General features: G+C 51.2%; 1 protein-coding gene across 2 annotated transcripts in view; it reads right to left on the reverse strand.

The window, feature by feature from the left end:
• Positions 1-33: 33 nt before the first annotated feature.
• ITGA11 (integrin subunit alpha 11) overlaps positions 34-13,125 on the reverse strand; it is a 53,207-nt gene continuing 40,115 nt past the window's right edge. Inside the window, exons 21-30 of one of the 2 annotated variants that reach the window (XM_056345964.1) lie at positions 11,672-11,770; positions 10,177-10,253; positions 9,378-9,467; positions 8,019-8,109; positions 7,767-7,880; positions 6,857-6,943; positions 6,521-6,631; positions 6,004-6,099; positions 5,507-5,620; positions 34-1,233 (exon numbers count right to left, since the gene is read on the reverse strand). In XM_056345964.1, the coding sequence (XP_056201939.1) occupies positions 1,219-1,233; positions 5,507-5,620; positions 6,004-6,099; positions 6,521-6,631; positions 6,857-6,943; positions 7,767-7,880; positions 8,019-8,109; positions 9,378-9,467; positions 10,177-10,253; positions 11,672-11,770 (894 nt within the window). In that variant the 3' untranslated portion in view covers positions 34-1,218. Of the gene's footprint in view, positions 1,234-4,262; positions 5,243-5,506; positions 5,621-6,003; positions 6,100-6,520; positions 6,632-6,856; positions 6,944-7,766; positions 7,881-8,018; positions 8,110-9,377; positions 9,468-10,176; positions 10,254-11,671; positions 11,771-13,125 lie in introns of those variants that run through there. The other variant, XM_056345963.1, reaches the window with a different exon arrangement.

Raw genomic sequence — 13,125 nt, forward strand, 5'->3', positions numbered from 1 at the left:
GTGTGGTACTGTAAGTGCTGGCTGTTGTGTCTCCTTCAAGGGAAAAGCTTTAGAAATACTGTGTCTTCTAAGCTGCAGACTTTGCTAGGAATTAGCTCCTAAAATGAAAAATGTGTCTGTCGCTCGTATCTCGGGTGGGTTGGACTGCTGCTCCTAAAAAACATGACTTGCAGTCAGGCAAAGTGGCAAAGCCAAATGCAGCCTCTTGGGGCCTTAATGCAACAAGTGGATGCTATCGAACGGTTGGGAAGGTGTTTGTGCTTCTGTTAGTTGTTACCCTAAATGTCTTCCTCCTGTGTGCTGAGATGTGTTCATCTGAAGTCATCAGGAAAGCTGCAGTTTTGTATTTTGCTGAGAGTTTACAGTTTTTAGCCTGGCTGTTGGAAATGCAAAAAAGTGTTTTAAAGTTGCTGTGGCTCAATGTAAGAACTGGGGATGCTTTTAGTCTCCCACTTTGGGATTGTGTCCGTTACTGCTGAAGCTTTGAACTCAAAACTCGAACAACTTGAGACCATGTATCAGATGATTGTTACTTACCTGGTAAAGTTGCTGGTAGCTGACTTGGTTAAAGCGAACCAGTATATGAATCGGTGCATATGTGTTTCAGAAAACAAGTTTTCTGTTATAGTGTGCTGTGTGCTTCAAACAGAGCTCTGATGCCTTGCTGTTCCTTTTTACACTTGCACATTTGTAATCTGTGATGTGCCTGTAGCTAGAAATGAGTCAGGGGTCCCTGAGCCTGTTTGACTTGGGTGAGTGGGGGAAGGAGAGGAGAGGGCTGACCGCTTGCAGCGACTTGCACTGCTCGCTGTGTAACAAAGTGTTCTGGATCGGAAATCATGGTGAGTTGTGGTGTCATTGACTGAGACGGTATTTCCTTGCACTGTGTGGTTTTTGTTTGTGTTTTTTTTCCTCAGGACCTGTTTCTGACATGGAGTAATCTTAACGTGTTGTGTTCTTGTGAAATACCTGTATAAAACCGTTCCTGGAACTAGTGCACATACTTGAAATATCTGTAGGTAATAATAAGGTGAAGGAAGCTGCTCCTCCCACAATTCTGCTTTTTTAATAAGAAAAAAATGTTACACCAAGTGCTCTTGTGGAAAAGCTGCTGCTTCATCCCTTCCTGTAGCTTTGTTCTGATCCTTTCCCACTTTTGGTTCCGTTGCAGGGTATTTGCTGAGGGTCTGCTTTGTTCATGCTGTTCCTGGGATGATTTCAATATGTGAAGACCTGAAGAGAGAGGATGCTGTTACCCAGAAGCAGCAATAAAACTCCATGTCAGTAGCTTGCAAAGCGCTTTAGAACGAGGGGGAAGATCTGTGCTATGGAAGGAGCAGCTGGTGCTAAAGCCGCTCCTCTCTCAGGTGTGGTCCCTGGTCTTTGTCCCGGTGTCTGATGAAGACGGGTTCCTGCTTGTCTGCAGCCCAGGAAGGTGGCGTCATGGATGTGCTGTTCTGCCGCCCTCGCTATGGCAGTGAAAGGGTAGGAAAAAACGGTGGGTGCCTGTTTCTGCACGCCTGCGGATGCGGCAAAGTCTGTCACAGCTCTTGGCATCCTGGGACCTTCCCTTTCTTTAGTCTGGAAATCCTTTTTCAAGCATGAAAAGCGGAAAGAGTGTGCTTGCTCTCTTTGTGGGAGTTATTTAAAGCTCTTGATAAAAATCCTTACAAATCCCACAGGTGCTCCTTTTGCTGGGAAAAAGGAGCAGTGTGACGTCCCCTGTGCCAGGGACGAGGCATGTATGTGCCCGTAGGTGGTGGTCTGCTATTTATAGAGCTGGCTCAGCACAGGGAGCTGCTGTTGGAGTGCAGATCAGCTTTTAAAAATATACCTTGCTGAGGCCAGCCCACACTTGGTGGGATGCTGAGCAAACCCTCCCCTTGCCCGTGTCTTGGTCCCTCTGTCCAGAGGGATGCAGAAGGGCAGTGCCACCGTGCACGGAGGGAGCTGCAGCAGGCATTTGACATGCTCCTATCTTTGGGTCAGCTACGCTTAAACCATGGTCCTTAGACAGCGATGAGAGCCCTAGGTGGTGCTGGCATCATGCAGCTGTGTGAAAATCTGAGTTTTTCACTTATTTATTCCATAGGTTTCTGCATCTCTGTGGAGGCAAACACTGCTCAGCTCTACCCTAGAGCATCAGCAAGCAGGGGAAAGCACTTGGCCTAACAGAGAGAGCCCTTTTCTGAAAACAAGTCACTTAGGTTTTTCCAGCAACTGCACTCAAATTTTGTGTCTGGCGGGGATTGCATACCAGCCCTGTTGCTGCTGCACAGTGCCCCGTGCCAGCTGGGTGCGGGAACGGTGGCCGTGCAGCCGTGGCTCTGCGGGGACCCCCTGTCCCCCGTGGCAGCAGCGCCTGCTTGCTCCGATCCCAGCTGTGCTTGCAGCAGGGTTTGCCGGGTCAGGCCCTGCCTGAGGCTGTGCCACCTCTGTTTGGGATGTGTCAAGGTGCAGAATTATTAGCTTTGATGATAGCGAGAGCTCCTTCCTGTTGATGGGGTCAGATGGGGCAGGTTTGGAAAGCTCGGTTTGCCCAGGCTTCCCCAGGCACAAGCGTAAAGTTGTGAACTGAAGGAACTATGTGGAGCAGCTCGACTGCTTTGCCTGTGCTGTTTTGCGTTAAATTGATAAAAGCTGTCATTGTAAGTAGCTTTACCCAAGGTCTCAAACCCTCTTTATGTTTTCAGGGAAGTGCTGATGCTTTGATGCTCAGTTTAGGTACGGAGCAGCCTGTGGCTTGCGTCCCACAGGGCGGGTGTCCTCCCTGCGCTGCAGAGAGAAACTGGGATTGTGTTCCTGGAGTGTTTTGGCTGAATGGCGATGGAAGTGCAGCTTTCCCTCCTGCGAGGGCAGAGAGGCTGTCGCTCGCCAGCTGTCCGTCTGCGGCAGAGGGACAGCCCCATGCCTTGGCAGGGGACAGCAGCACGTACCAGTGGGCAGCAGCCACTGCTCTGGGAGGCTGCTGGGTGGGAGGTGTGTGTACATGGACAGTATAGAATATGTATTTGTATATATGTACACACATACACATGCACACGTGTATATATATGCCTATATGTATATACAGGCACTTTTTTATATACACACACATACATATATGTATATACACACACATGCACAGAGGTTCTAGCTGGTGCACGGTGCCCCATGACCAAGCTTCTCAAAGCTGGAGGCGCTCTCTAACACACACACACACACTTAGATACATATACCACACGTATATATACATACGTGTATATGTAGATACACATTCACGCACAAACAGATGCAAACACACATACACCCCCCCAAGCTGGTGCACCATCTTGCCTGTGAGCCTGGCTTCCCGAAGCTGAGGGATATATACACACAGAGACATATATAGATAGTCTACATTAAAAATATATACACACACATATACGTGTATGCACTTATACGTGGCTCTGGAGCTGGACGGCAGCGGGAGATCATCCATCGCCACCCACGTCCCTGGGGATGCCCCGCCAGAGGATCCTGCCCAGCTCTTACTGACCTTCAGGTACTTTCCTTGCAACCAGTGCTGTGGGTTATTAAAGCCTGGGGAGGGAGCGTGTGGGGGCTCGGGTGGGGGGACACAAGCAGTCACCCTCTTCATAGCACCCAGGGCTGAGATGCTTTTGGGTAAAGCCTTGGAAAGCAGTTAGTTATTTTTTTCCTAGCAATAAAAGGTTGGAAAGATGCCATCAGTAGTCCTCCTGCAGCCTGCCTATGTGCTTTCAGCAGCGCTCAGGAAAATTGGTTGAGCATGAAGCAAGAGAAAAAAATAAATCTGTGAAATGTGGTCTCTGAGGCCATGGGGAGTGCTGGTGGTGGTGGGATTGCCCTGGACTCGGGGAGCTCCACGCACCCACCCTGGTACATGCGCTGGGATTTTGGCTCTCCAGGGTAGCCCTGCACCCCAGCCGGGCCCCCTGGGGTAGCTGAAACCTGAATCAGCCAGAAACTCTGACATGAGCAGTTCCCTTTCAAGGTGAGGATGCCAGCAATGAAAAATCAGATTTCCCCCCCCCAGCCCCCCTTTTTCTACAATGCATGGGACTGATTCTGCAGCACGCCTCCCTCCAGGCTCCCAAAGGCTGCATGCCGAGCCGCTCATCCCCCCTGCCATCATCCCTTTAAAAACAGGCTGCAAAAACCTTGCATCCCACAGTAAATAAGTGGAGGAAAAAGTTTGAGCCCTGTCCTCATCTGCTGCCTCCTGCGCCCCCCACCGAGCCATGGAAGGGGAGTAGAGGCTCTTAATTTTTAAAATACTGTATTTTTAATCCTTAAAAAATACTAGGACAGTATTTAACAAACTTCATTACACATCCAGCAGACATATGCTTTCTTTTCATCCATAAAATTAATATTAGCATAAATAATTCTGTTATGCAAAAAGAAAGATTTTTGTCAAACAGCACCGATCATCCGGTTTCGTGTGACACCGAGTATGTACAATTATAATACACGTGCGGACCCTTGTTGGACACAAGCTCTTTGAAACTGCTCAGTTTGTAGAAAACACTCCAAACTGGGTTTTGATATTTTTTTTTTCTAAATTTTTCGAATTTTTTTTTTCTCCTTTGCTTAAACAGGTACATATTTTTAGAATAAGTATGTACAGCCAGACACTGGAGATTTGCATTAAGGTGCTTTAATTTGCTATCGTTTGTATTCAGTGCATTAAGAAGAAGGCAAATTAAAATCTCCACCCAATTGCTCCGGTTAATGAATGAATGCAGTTTGAGAGCCGTGGCCAGCAAAGCCTGGGGGTTTGCTACAGCCCAGCCATAGGAACGAGCAGTCCTCATTTTTTTAAGGATATTACTTTTTAAAGATTTTTTTCTTTTTTTGCAGCCCCATGGTTTGCCCCAAGTTATAGGGCTCGGTCCCCACACCAGTGCCACCTCGTTGCAAACCCAGTGTGAAGCTCCTCTCGCTGTGGCACAGGGCCATGAGTAGGTGTTGGGTGGTTTTCTTTTGGTTTTTTGGTTTTTTGGCTTTTGGACCTGTTTAGGTGATTTCACACAAAGGGGTATACTCATCTCGATGCAAACCCAAGTTCAGCACCCAAATCCCTTGGCATCGAGGTGAACCTCTGCTCCGTAACTGGTGAGGGGCTGGGAGGGGGCACGGGGTGGGGAAGCCGGCGGCCCCGGCAGCATCACTCCAGCCCCTGGGCACTCCGCTCCCGCTCCGCCGCTCGCCTGCGGCTCCCGCTTTTAAAAAATCCAAGCTGTAAGGATTAAAGAGAAACACAAGAAAACCCCACCATTACTTCAGCTGATTGCTGGGAAGCGTCTGTCTTTTTAATGGGATATTGCCAGGAGGTTTAGACCCTGAATATAAATAATAAGGAAGCAGAAAGAGGTTGGAGGAGCTTTTTGCGATGCTGAGGGGCTAGTGGGGCTGTGGATGCCGAACTGTGGGGCCAGGGGGTCCCTCCACACATGGGGGTCTCCACCAAGCCCCCAACACGTGCAGCTTAAGGGCCGCTCACCTTCCAGAGTGCGAGGACGAGCAGGGCCAGGAGCAGGAGACCTCCTAAGGTGCTTCCCAGGATGATCCAGATGGGGATCTGCGACTCCTCCGGCTTGGAGATTTCAAATGTTATCTGCAAGGAAAGAACATCAAAATACGCTGCTGCTGCTGGATGTGAGAGCTGGGCAGGCAGGAATGGAGAGGCTGGGGGCAGGATGGCATGATGGTGGGGATGCTGAGCATCCCCTCCTTTGGGAGGATGCTGGAGCTGCTGGGAGATGATGCCCCCCCCCACCACCACGCACAAGTGCTTTGGCTCAGGTTTATCCCTGCTGAATCCAGTGCTGCCGGGACCGGAGCTGCTTGGCTCTGGCCACAGCTGCACCAAGGTGCTCCGGGCTCTGCAGAGCTGGGTGCCTGCTGTGGGTCGCTCCAGCCCTTCTGCTGGCCGCAGGGTTTTCCAGCATCCTCAAAGCTGCCCAGGTCCTTGTGGGACAGTCATGCCTGGAGGCTCACCTGACGACTGGGGTCCTCCTCACGGAAGATGAAGGGGCTCCCGAAGCGTCGCTGGAGAGCAGCGTTCATGGTGAGCTTCAGTGACTTGAACTTCAGCTGCATGAAGAGATGCTGGACGTGAGCATCAGACATGAAAGAAGACCCTGCACCCTGGCTGGGTGCCCCCACCCTGGGTTTACTCCCTCCCGCTTCAGATTTGCATTCGTGGCGCAGACGCTGCAGCTGTGGGGGAGGACAATGCAGAACAAGTCAGGAGTGTGGCTAAATTGCAGCAAAAAGGACTGCTTGGGATTAAATTCCTCACGATGCGGTGCTGTGTGGGATGTTGGGTGCACACACCAATAAAATAAGTTGGCTTTGAAAACAAAAATCACCCCACAGCTGTCCGGGCTTCCTGGGAGGAAAGGCAATTGCAGGAGAGGAAAAACAAAACAAAACATAACACATTTTTGTGGCGTGAGGGCTCCTTTGGGGAATTTTGCTTCAAAAGCTGCATGTCTACTTTGGAAGGACTTACTGCTTTCAGAGACTTCATCCACAGATTGCCACGCAAGTGCAAGTTCATCTCCTCGTTGGGGGCTAATTTCACATTGCAGTCGATGGAAATGATGTCGGAGTTGCTGTGGTTCTGCAAGGGGAGAAGTTTGTGGTGTGGGACCATCGCTGCTGAAAAGGGGATAAAAACCCTCTGGGCTTCTCCTCCGGCACACACCGAGGGGAGCGAGAGCCACATCCCATCAGAGGGGCCATGCCCCAGCTTTCCCCCGTGGCCACGGGGCATCCCCGTCCCGAGGGCTTTCTCCCTGGTCTGGCAGCTGCCTGGGGCCAGGATCAGGCCCACGGAGGTGCGTACCAGGAGGGTGGTGCGGGAGAGGTCCTCCGCAGTGGGCGTCCTCTGGTAGTCAGTGGTGTTTCCCCAGATGTTGCAGGTCGTGTTCTCCTGTGGGAAAGGTCGATGGGCTCTGAGCATGGGGACAGGAACCACGGCGGCCCCGTCCCCCCATCCTGCCCTGTCCACAGCACTCATCCTGGTGGAAGCAGGGGGACCCTGGCACCCCCCCAGGCTTTGGTGAGTCTAGGGACTGAGCTGGGGTTACTGTGGGATGCTGCTGCTACCGCTGCATCGCAGGGCTGGAGGAGGTCCCAGCCCAGAAGGAGCCCAGCATCCTACTTTAATTAATTGTGCCTCTTCCTAGCAAAAATCAGCCTGGCAGAGAGCCTGGTGCAGGGTGCCAGCCACGTGCTGGGGTGTCACAGGTGACACGGGGACTTTGTCAGAGCTGTAATACAAAACGCTTCCACTGAAGCCAAAACCATCCGTAAACACACCACCTCCTGTGCCGGGCTCTTTCCATCGCCAGCACGTGCGTCCTGCCCAGCTGCAGGGGCAGCGGGGGGCTCGGGATGCCCTGGGGTCTGCTGCCAGCCCTCTCACCACTTTTATGGTTGCTTAAACCTGCAGTTCACCCCAGGCACAGCTAATGCTTTCAAGATCCTTGAGAGTTCATGGTGCACTGGAGAGAGGTCTAGCTGGGAGAAGTATTTGGACCAAACCCTTTGGCTGCTACCATTTTCCGTGTTTCCAGTCAAGCAAATGCAAAAGGGAGAAGCCTGGGGATAAGCCAAGGCTGTCCGTGCAGGTGTGAGCAGGGGGGGTGGGGGGGTGCAGAAGGATGGGGTGACCTGCCCTGGGGTGTCTCCAGCCCCATCCCTAGTGCAGAAGGGACCCATATGTGCTTAATTGGGATGAAACCCCCTCCTACCTGGTCCACCACGAATTCAGTCAGGAGCAGGAGGCGGTTGCCTGTCCGAGTGGCCACGGGGATGGTGAGCTTGATGGTCACCCCCTCCACAGGGAAGAAGCCCAGGTTCTGCAGCTGTGGGGGCAGAGGACAGGGATGTGCCGGGGGTGCTGGCATCCTATGGGATGGGGATGAGCAGGGTGACCATGGCACATCCCACCTCAAAGGTGGCACTTGGGGCATCCCTCAGCAGGTTTGAAACCCCCTCCTTACCTTGAAGGTGCAATGAAAAGGGGGGCCAATGCTGTCGTATCTCTCCAGGGAGCTGTTCGACCTGATTTCATAGTAGTCCAAGCTCGACGCTCTGTCATGACAAGAGGACGACAAGTCACGATTTGGTTTCAGAGCAAACAGAGCATGAAGCAGCCTGTGCCCAGCTGCCCCAGCTGGGCAGCCCCAGCCCCTCCACAGGCAGAATTCCCCAAGGAGAGGACTCTTGTGGGCTGTCTGTCCCTGTTTTGGGTGGAAACCATTGCCTGCCTCCACCTTGTGCAAAAAGAAGGTGGGGGATTTTCCTGCTGTTCTGCTTCTGCAGTATTTTCCCTTTCTTTGTAGAATTTTTCTTGCCTTTTTAATATAACAGAGACATCCAAGACCCTGGCTGGAGGTTTGAGTGTCCTGTGTAAATCAGAGGAGGTAAATCATGTCTCTGTTTTGCAGCTGGAGAGGAGGGGAAGGAGCCAGGAGCTTCGGTGGGTGCCCATGGGAGCCCGTGCGATGGGATGCGTTCTTGCTGGTCCCATGACACAGGGCACATGGCCCAAACCCCCCAAAACTCTTTGAAATAATTTCCCCCTTTTTTCCCCCCAAGGTGCCCAAATTTGAATTTTTTTTAAAAATTACTTTTTCTCCAAGTTCTCCCTTCTCCCTTAAGGGTGATTCTAGTATTTGTTAAATTCAGAATCCCCTTGCTCCCCGTAAATTGTGAGCTTTAAAGTGGTTTTATCTTCAGTGCCCCACTGCCTCTAGTGTAAAAAAATAAATAAAATGACGGAAGGTCTCAAAAATCTGCTAAGAATTACAGCCAGCGTTGCTGGGGAATGTGCTTCTGGGATTCGCATTTTTTCTTATAGTCAGCTTAATAAATTGTCACCTGCACCTTAGCTCCCTGCTCTCCTTGGACCGAGGATGCTCTCGGCTTTTGTTACTGTTGCTGCCCAAACCCTTCCACACACATCCCTCAGTGAGCTTCTGGTGAGAGGATTTTTAGTGGGATGGCTGCCGGCCCAGGCACTGGCTACTAACACATTATGAGCATTTTTACCTACAGTAAGTACTTTTTCCCCTTAAAAAAAAATAATTGCCCTCACACCTATTTAATAACACTTGTGCATTTAAAGATTATGAAAGCACAACACCTCATTGCTCCTTGCTGTTGATTTTTATAAGGACCCACTGAGCCATATGCCCCTGATTTTATGGCTCCTTCAGTCCCTTTTCTAAACAAATTCCCCAAATTTAAGGCCAGTTTGCACTGGGCTCTGTTTGAATGCAGCTCCCATGGGGCTGGCAGTGCTTTACCCTGCAAGCTGTGTCTCTGCCATGAGCTGCATCCCCTTCCAAAACACGCACCTGGTGAAGAGCAGGTCAGCTTCGTACTTCAGCTGAAAATTCAGGTGGGCAAAGTTGTCCTCCTTGGTGCTCTCCTTCTCCTCGCTGTCACTGAAATAGCAGTGGGGCAAGCGGGGGATGAGGCAGGAGCTGGCTCCCCTCTGGGTTTTATTGAGGGGGGGTGTTGTAGGAAGCAGGTGGGGAAGGGCTGAACTTTTGCTTTTGGCCCAAGTGTAAAGAGAAGCAATTTTATTCTGTAACTTTTCTTAGCCCGAGGCCGTAAAAGTAGATAATTTGGAGAGGTTTCATGCCCAGCAGCCTTAAAGCAGTGCAGTAGCCCCAGCAGAGCGAATCCTTGTCTGCCCTGATAGTTGATGGAAATAATAATAATAAATAAAGCCTAATGAGAATTCACTTGGCTGTCAGGAAATTTTACCTGAGCAGGGCAAGTGAGCGAGGAGAATTTTGCAAAGCTGTTAGGAGATATTTTTGCGGGGGGTATTTGCAGCTGTGAAGGTGGGTGAGAAAGCAGCAGTGGCTGGAGACCCTCCCTGCTCAGCGCAGAGCCTGCCGGAGACTGCACAGCCTCCAATATACAGAAAAATGATGGATTTAAATATACAGATAATTAAGACTAGCTTGGTCTGTGACTACAGGGCCACACACTCTGTAATAACCCATGGCAATCAGGTTTCCCTGTGGTTGTTCCCTGAGCAAAGCCTCCAGCATCACCTCTGGCTATGGAAGAAGGAAAGCAGCGCAAGCAGGCAGCATCCCGCTGACCTGACAAACACATGCAAGGGAGAAAGCAACCAGTAACCTGTTGGCGATCAAGTAGATCTCCATGCTTGGAAGGAAAATTGACTTGCTGAATTCAAAATCCAGGCGAAAAGCTACCTGCGGTGGTTGGAAACAGGTTGGAGAAAATGTTAGGGGGGAAAAAAACCCACCCAACCCCAAGTGCCAGCCAGGAGCCAGTGTGGGGGCTGTGCAGGTGAGAGCACCCCCCTTATCCCGCTGGGAGATGCTGCCGGGCTTTGGGCAGAGCCTCGGCTTTTCAGGGAGAGAAGAGGCCGCACTGGGGATTTGCAGGATTTGCTCTCCCTCAGGGGGATTTGCAGGATTTGCTCTCCCTCAGCCCTGCACGCTGCATTTTTTTTGCTCCGAGATTGGAGAAGCCAGCAGCCCCCCTTTGGAAGAGAACCCCCCCAGGGGACCTGCAGCGAGAGGCCACCCGCTCCCCTCTGCAGCACGGGGTCGGCTGGCAGGGGAAGGCAGCCGGAGAGAGGCCAACAACAATAAAATGTGATAAATGTCACATCTGCAGGAGCTGTGGCAATGACCTCAAACTGTCTGGGACTGCACAGCTGAGTATAATATTAAAACTCCTGCTGCTCTTGGGCCAAATTTCCATTTCCAGCTTGTCTTTGTTTTGGCAGGACCTGGACTACCTGATGCCACGCAGATGCATTCTCAGCCCCCGTAGGTCATGGGGAGTCGGGCTGCTGCGCTCTTTGTACAGCCACAGGCATCCGAGAGGGCTTTTTTTGGGAGCTTTAAAGCCTAGCGAGGTGCTTGGAGCTCATCCATCATTATCAAGCTTCTGACAAGGAAAGGCTTCAGACAGATACAGGGGTTGGAAAGATTTTATCTTTAGATGCCACTTGTACCAGCCCCTTTTCCCACATGGGTGCAGGACAGGCAGGTGGGATCTCACACGGAGCCCCAGTGACCGCAGAGAGCAGCATCTCCTCGCTTTGTCTTCCCCACCTTAATGCTGTGTGTAACATTTGCAAAGGGTTTGATGGCACATAAAAAATGATGCTCGCTGGACCTGGGCTTACCCCAAGTGCTGTGAACTGCAGTTCAGAGAATGCTGCCAACTCAAGGGGGCTTGGGCAGGCTCAGAGGAGGATCTGGAGGGACCCTGGGTGTTCACAGCAAGGAAAACCTCTCAGATAGGGAAATGCACCTCATCCTCTGAGGAAGGAGCTTGAGGGAGTTCCTATCAGTGGTTTGAAGCCAACAGTAAATTGCTCCAAAGGACTGGAATCAAATTCTTTGACTCGGAGGAGCTGGGTTTGATTTTGGTGCTCTCCTAGCATCAAGGCAGCATCCTACCCATCCTGACTCCCCTAACACACGTTTCAAACAACAGCAGTGGACAGAGAAAGGGAAGAAATGTTTATCTTTAAAAATCCCTTCCAACCCACCCAGCCTGGAGACCGATGGATGCAGCCCCCTGGCCATGCTGCGGGCAGAGGGCTCCTGCCCCGTGGGTGAAGCCTCACTTGGGCAGGAGGGAACCGCTTTACCTTGGCCTTGGCTCGGAAGAACGGGTAGCTCACGTTGCACACTCTCTTGTTGGGGTGCTTGTCTTCAGTCATGCAGTCGATGTTGATGTCCGTGTCATCCTAAAGTGGGACGTGAAGTATCCATGACACTGGGCACGAGCCCTGTGACCCGGCTCTTTGTGAAAGCAGCAAACACACCCGTGGGGCTCAAAACAGGCTTTAACTCTTGGAAAAAAACACCAACCCACCCCTCTTGCTGCAGGCTGGGAATCCTTCCCACGCAGCTGAGTTTCTAGGGTCATTCCCGAAAAGGGGCATTTCTAGCAAGCATCTTCCAGCTTTCTGATTTAAATCCTCTTTAGAATTCTAACTAAAGCAGTGAATGAATGAACCTGACTACTCTTGGCACTATAATTGGGAAGAAGGATATTTTCCTGTGATGAGGAGTCACAGGGAAACATCAAGAGATAACATGAGCTATTATTCTGCACAGCAGCACTATTAATCTCCTTGTCTCAACAAATGTGTTCCTGCTGCTTGAAGACTTTCCAGCTCACCAGCCAGGCTGGGGAAGCTCCTGCCCATCACAGGAGTGATGTCCAAGCACAGGCTGGGGTGGGATGGGACACAAACCCTGCTCCGCCTCCTCCACTGCCAAGCTGTAGCAACCCTACAAGAGGTTGTAGCCTGGTTGTATGCAGGCTATGTATGTATCCATCCCCACCATGAGACGATGAGCTATTCTGATTTTTGGCCCTGTGTTAGACCCCACAAATGTCTCGGTTCAAGCTGCTGCCGTCAGACAAATCCTACCCAGGAGCTGAGACATCTCAGCACCAGTGGCAAGCAAAAATGCCCTGACAGCCATCAGCAACAGCCCGGAGCTTTCTCCCACTCATCTGCTCAGATTATGGACTTTCTGGGGCCACGGTTGCTTTTTATTTGGGTCTCTGTAAAGCCTCTGACACAAACATCCATCCCCTCCGGCTGGCAATTTGCTTATTTATAAGAAGCAACAGCTAGGACCCCCTCAGCAGTGATGCTTCTATAACCAGCTACAAAAATTTCCTGCAGCCATTGCTGCGTGGTGCGTTCTTGCTACCTAGCACCTTAGGGTTTTACCCCTTCACTTAATTTGGCGTAATCTCTCAGAAAACACATTTTTTAAAATTTTGTGGGCAACATGCCCCACAATTTTCCCTTGGCATGGCTTATAGAAAAACAAATGCAGGACATGGGATCTGCGGGCGGGTATGAAGTCAGTGGGGGGGTGAGGGAGGGCTCAGCAGCATCAGCATATTTCCCAAACCTCACTGGGAAAAGGGAGAAGCCATACTGAGACTGAGCGAGTGGTAGGGGGGAAATATTGGGGAGGGTGGGAGTGGAAGGGGCACGACAGCCTCATCCAGGGGACAGCTGTAGGAAGTAGCATCACCTGGCTGGATGCTGAGCTGCGGCAGTGTTCCCGTTATCAG

Source organism: Falco biarmicus, chromosome 7 (assembly GCF_023638135.1).
Source record: "Falco biarmicus isolate bFalBia1 chromosome 7, bFalBia1.pri, whole genome shotgun sequence".
In the NCBI taxonomy this organism is placed as follows: Eukaryota; Metazoa; Chordata; class Aves; order Falconiformes; family Falconidae; genus Falco; species Falco biarmicus.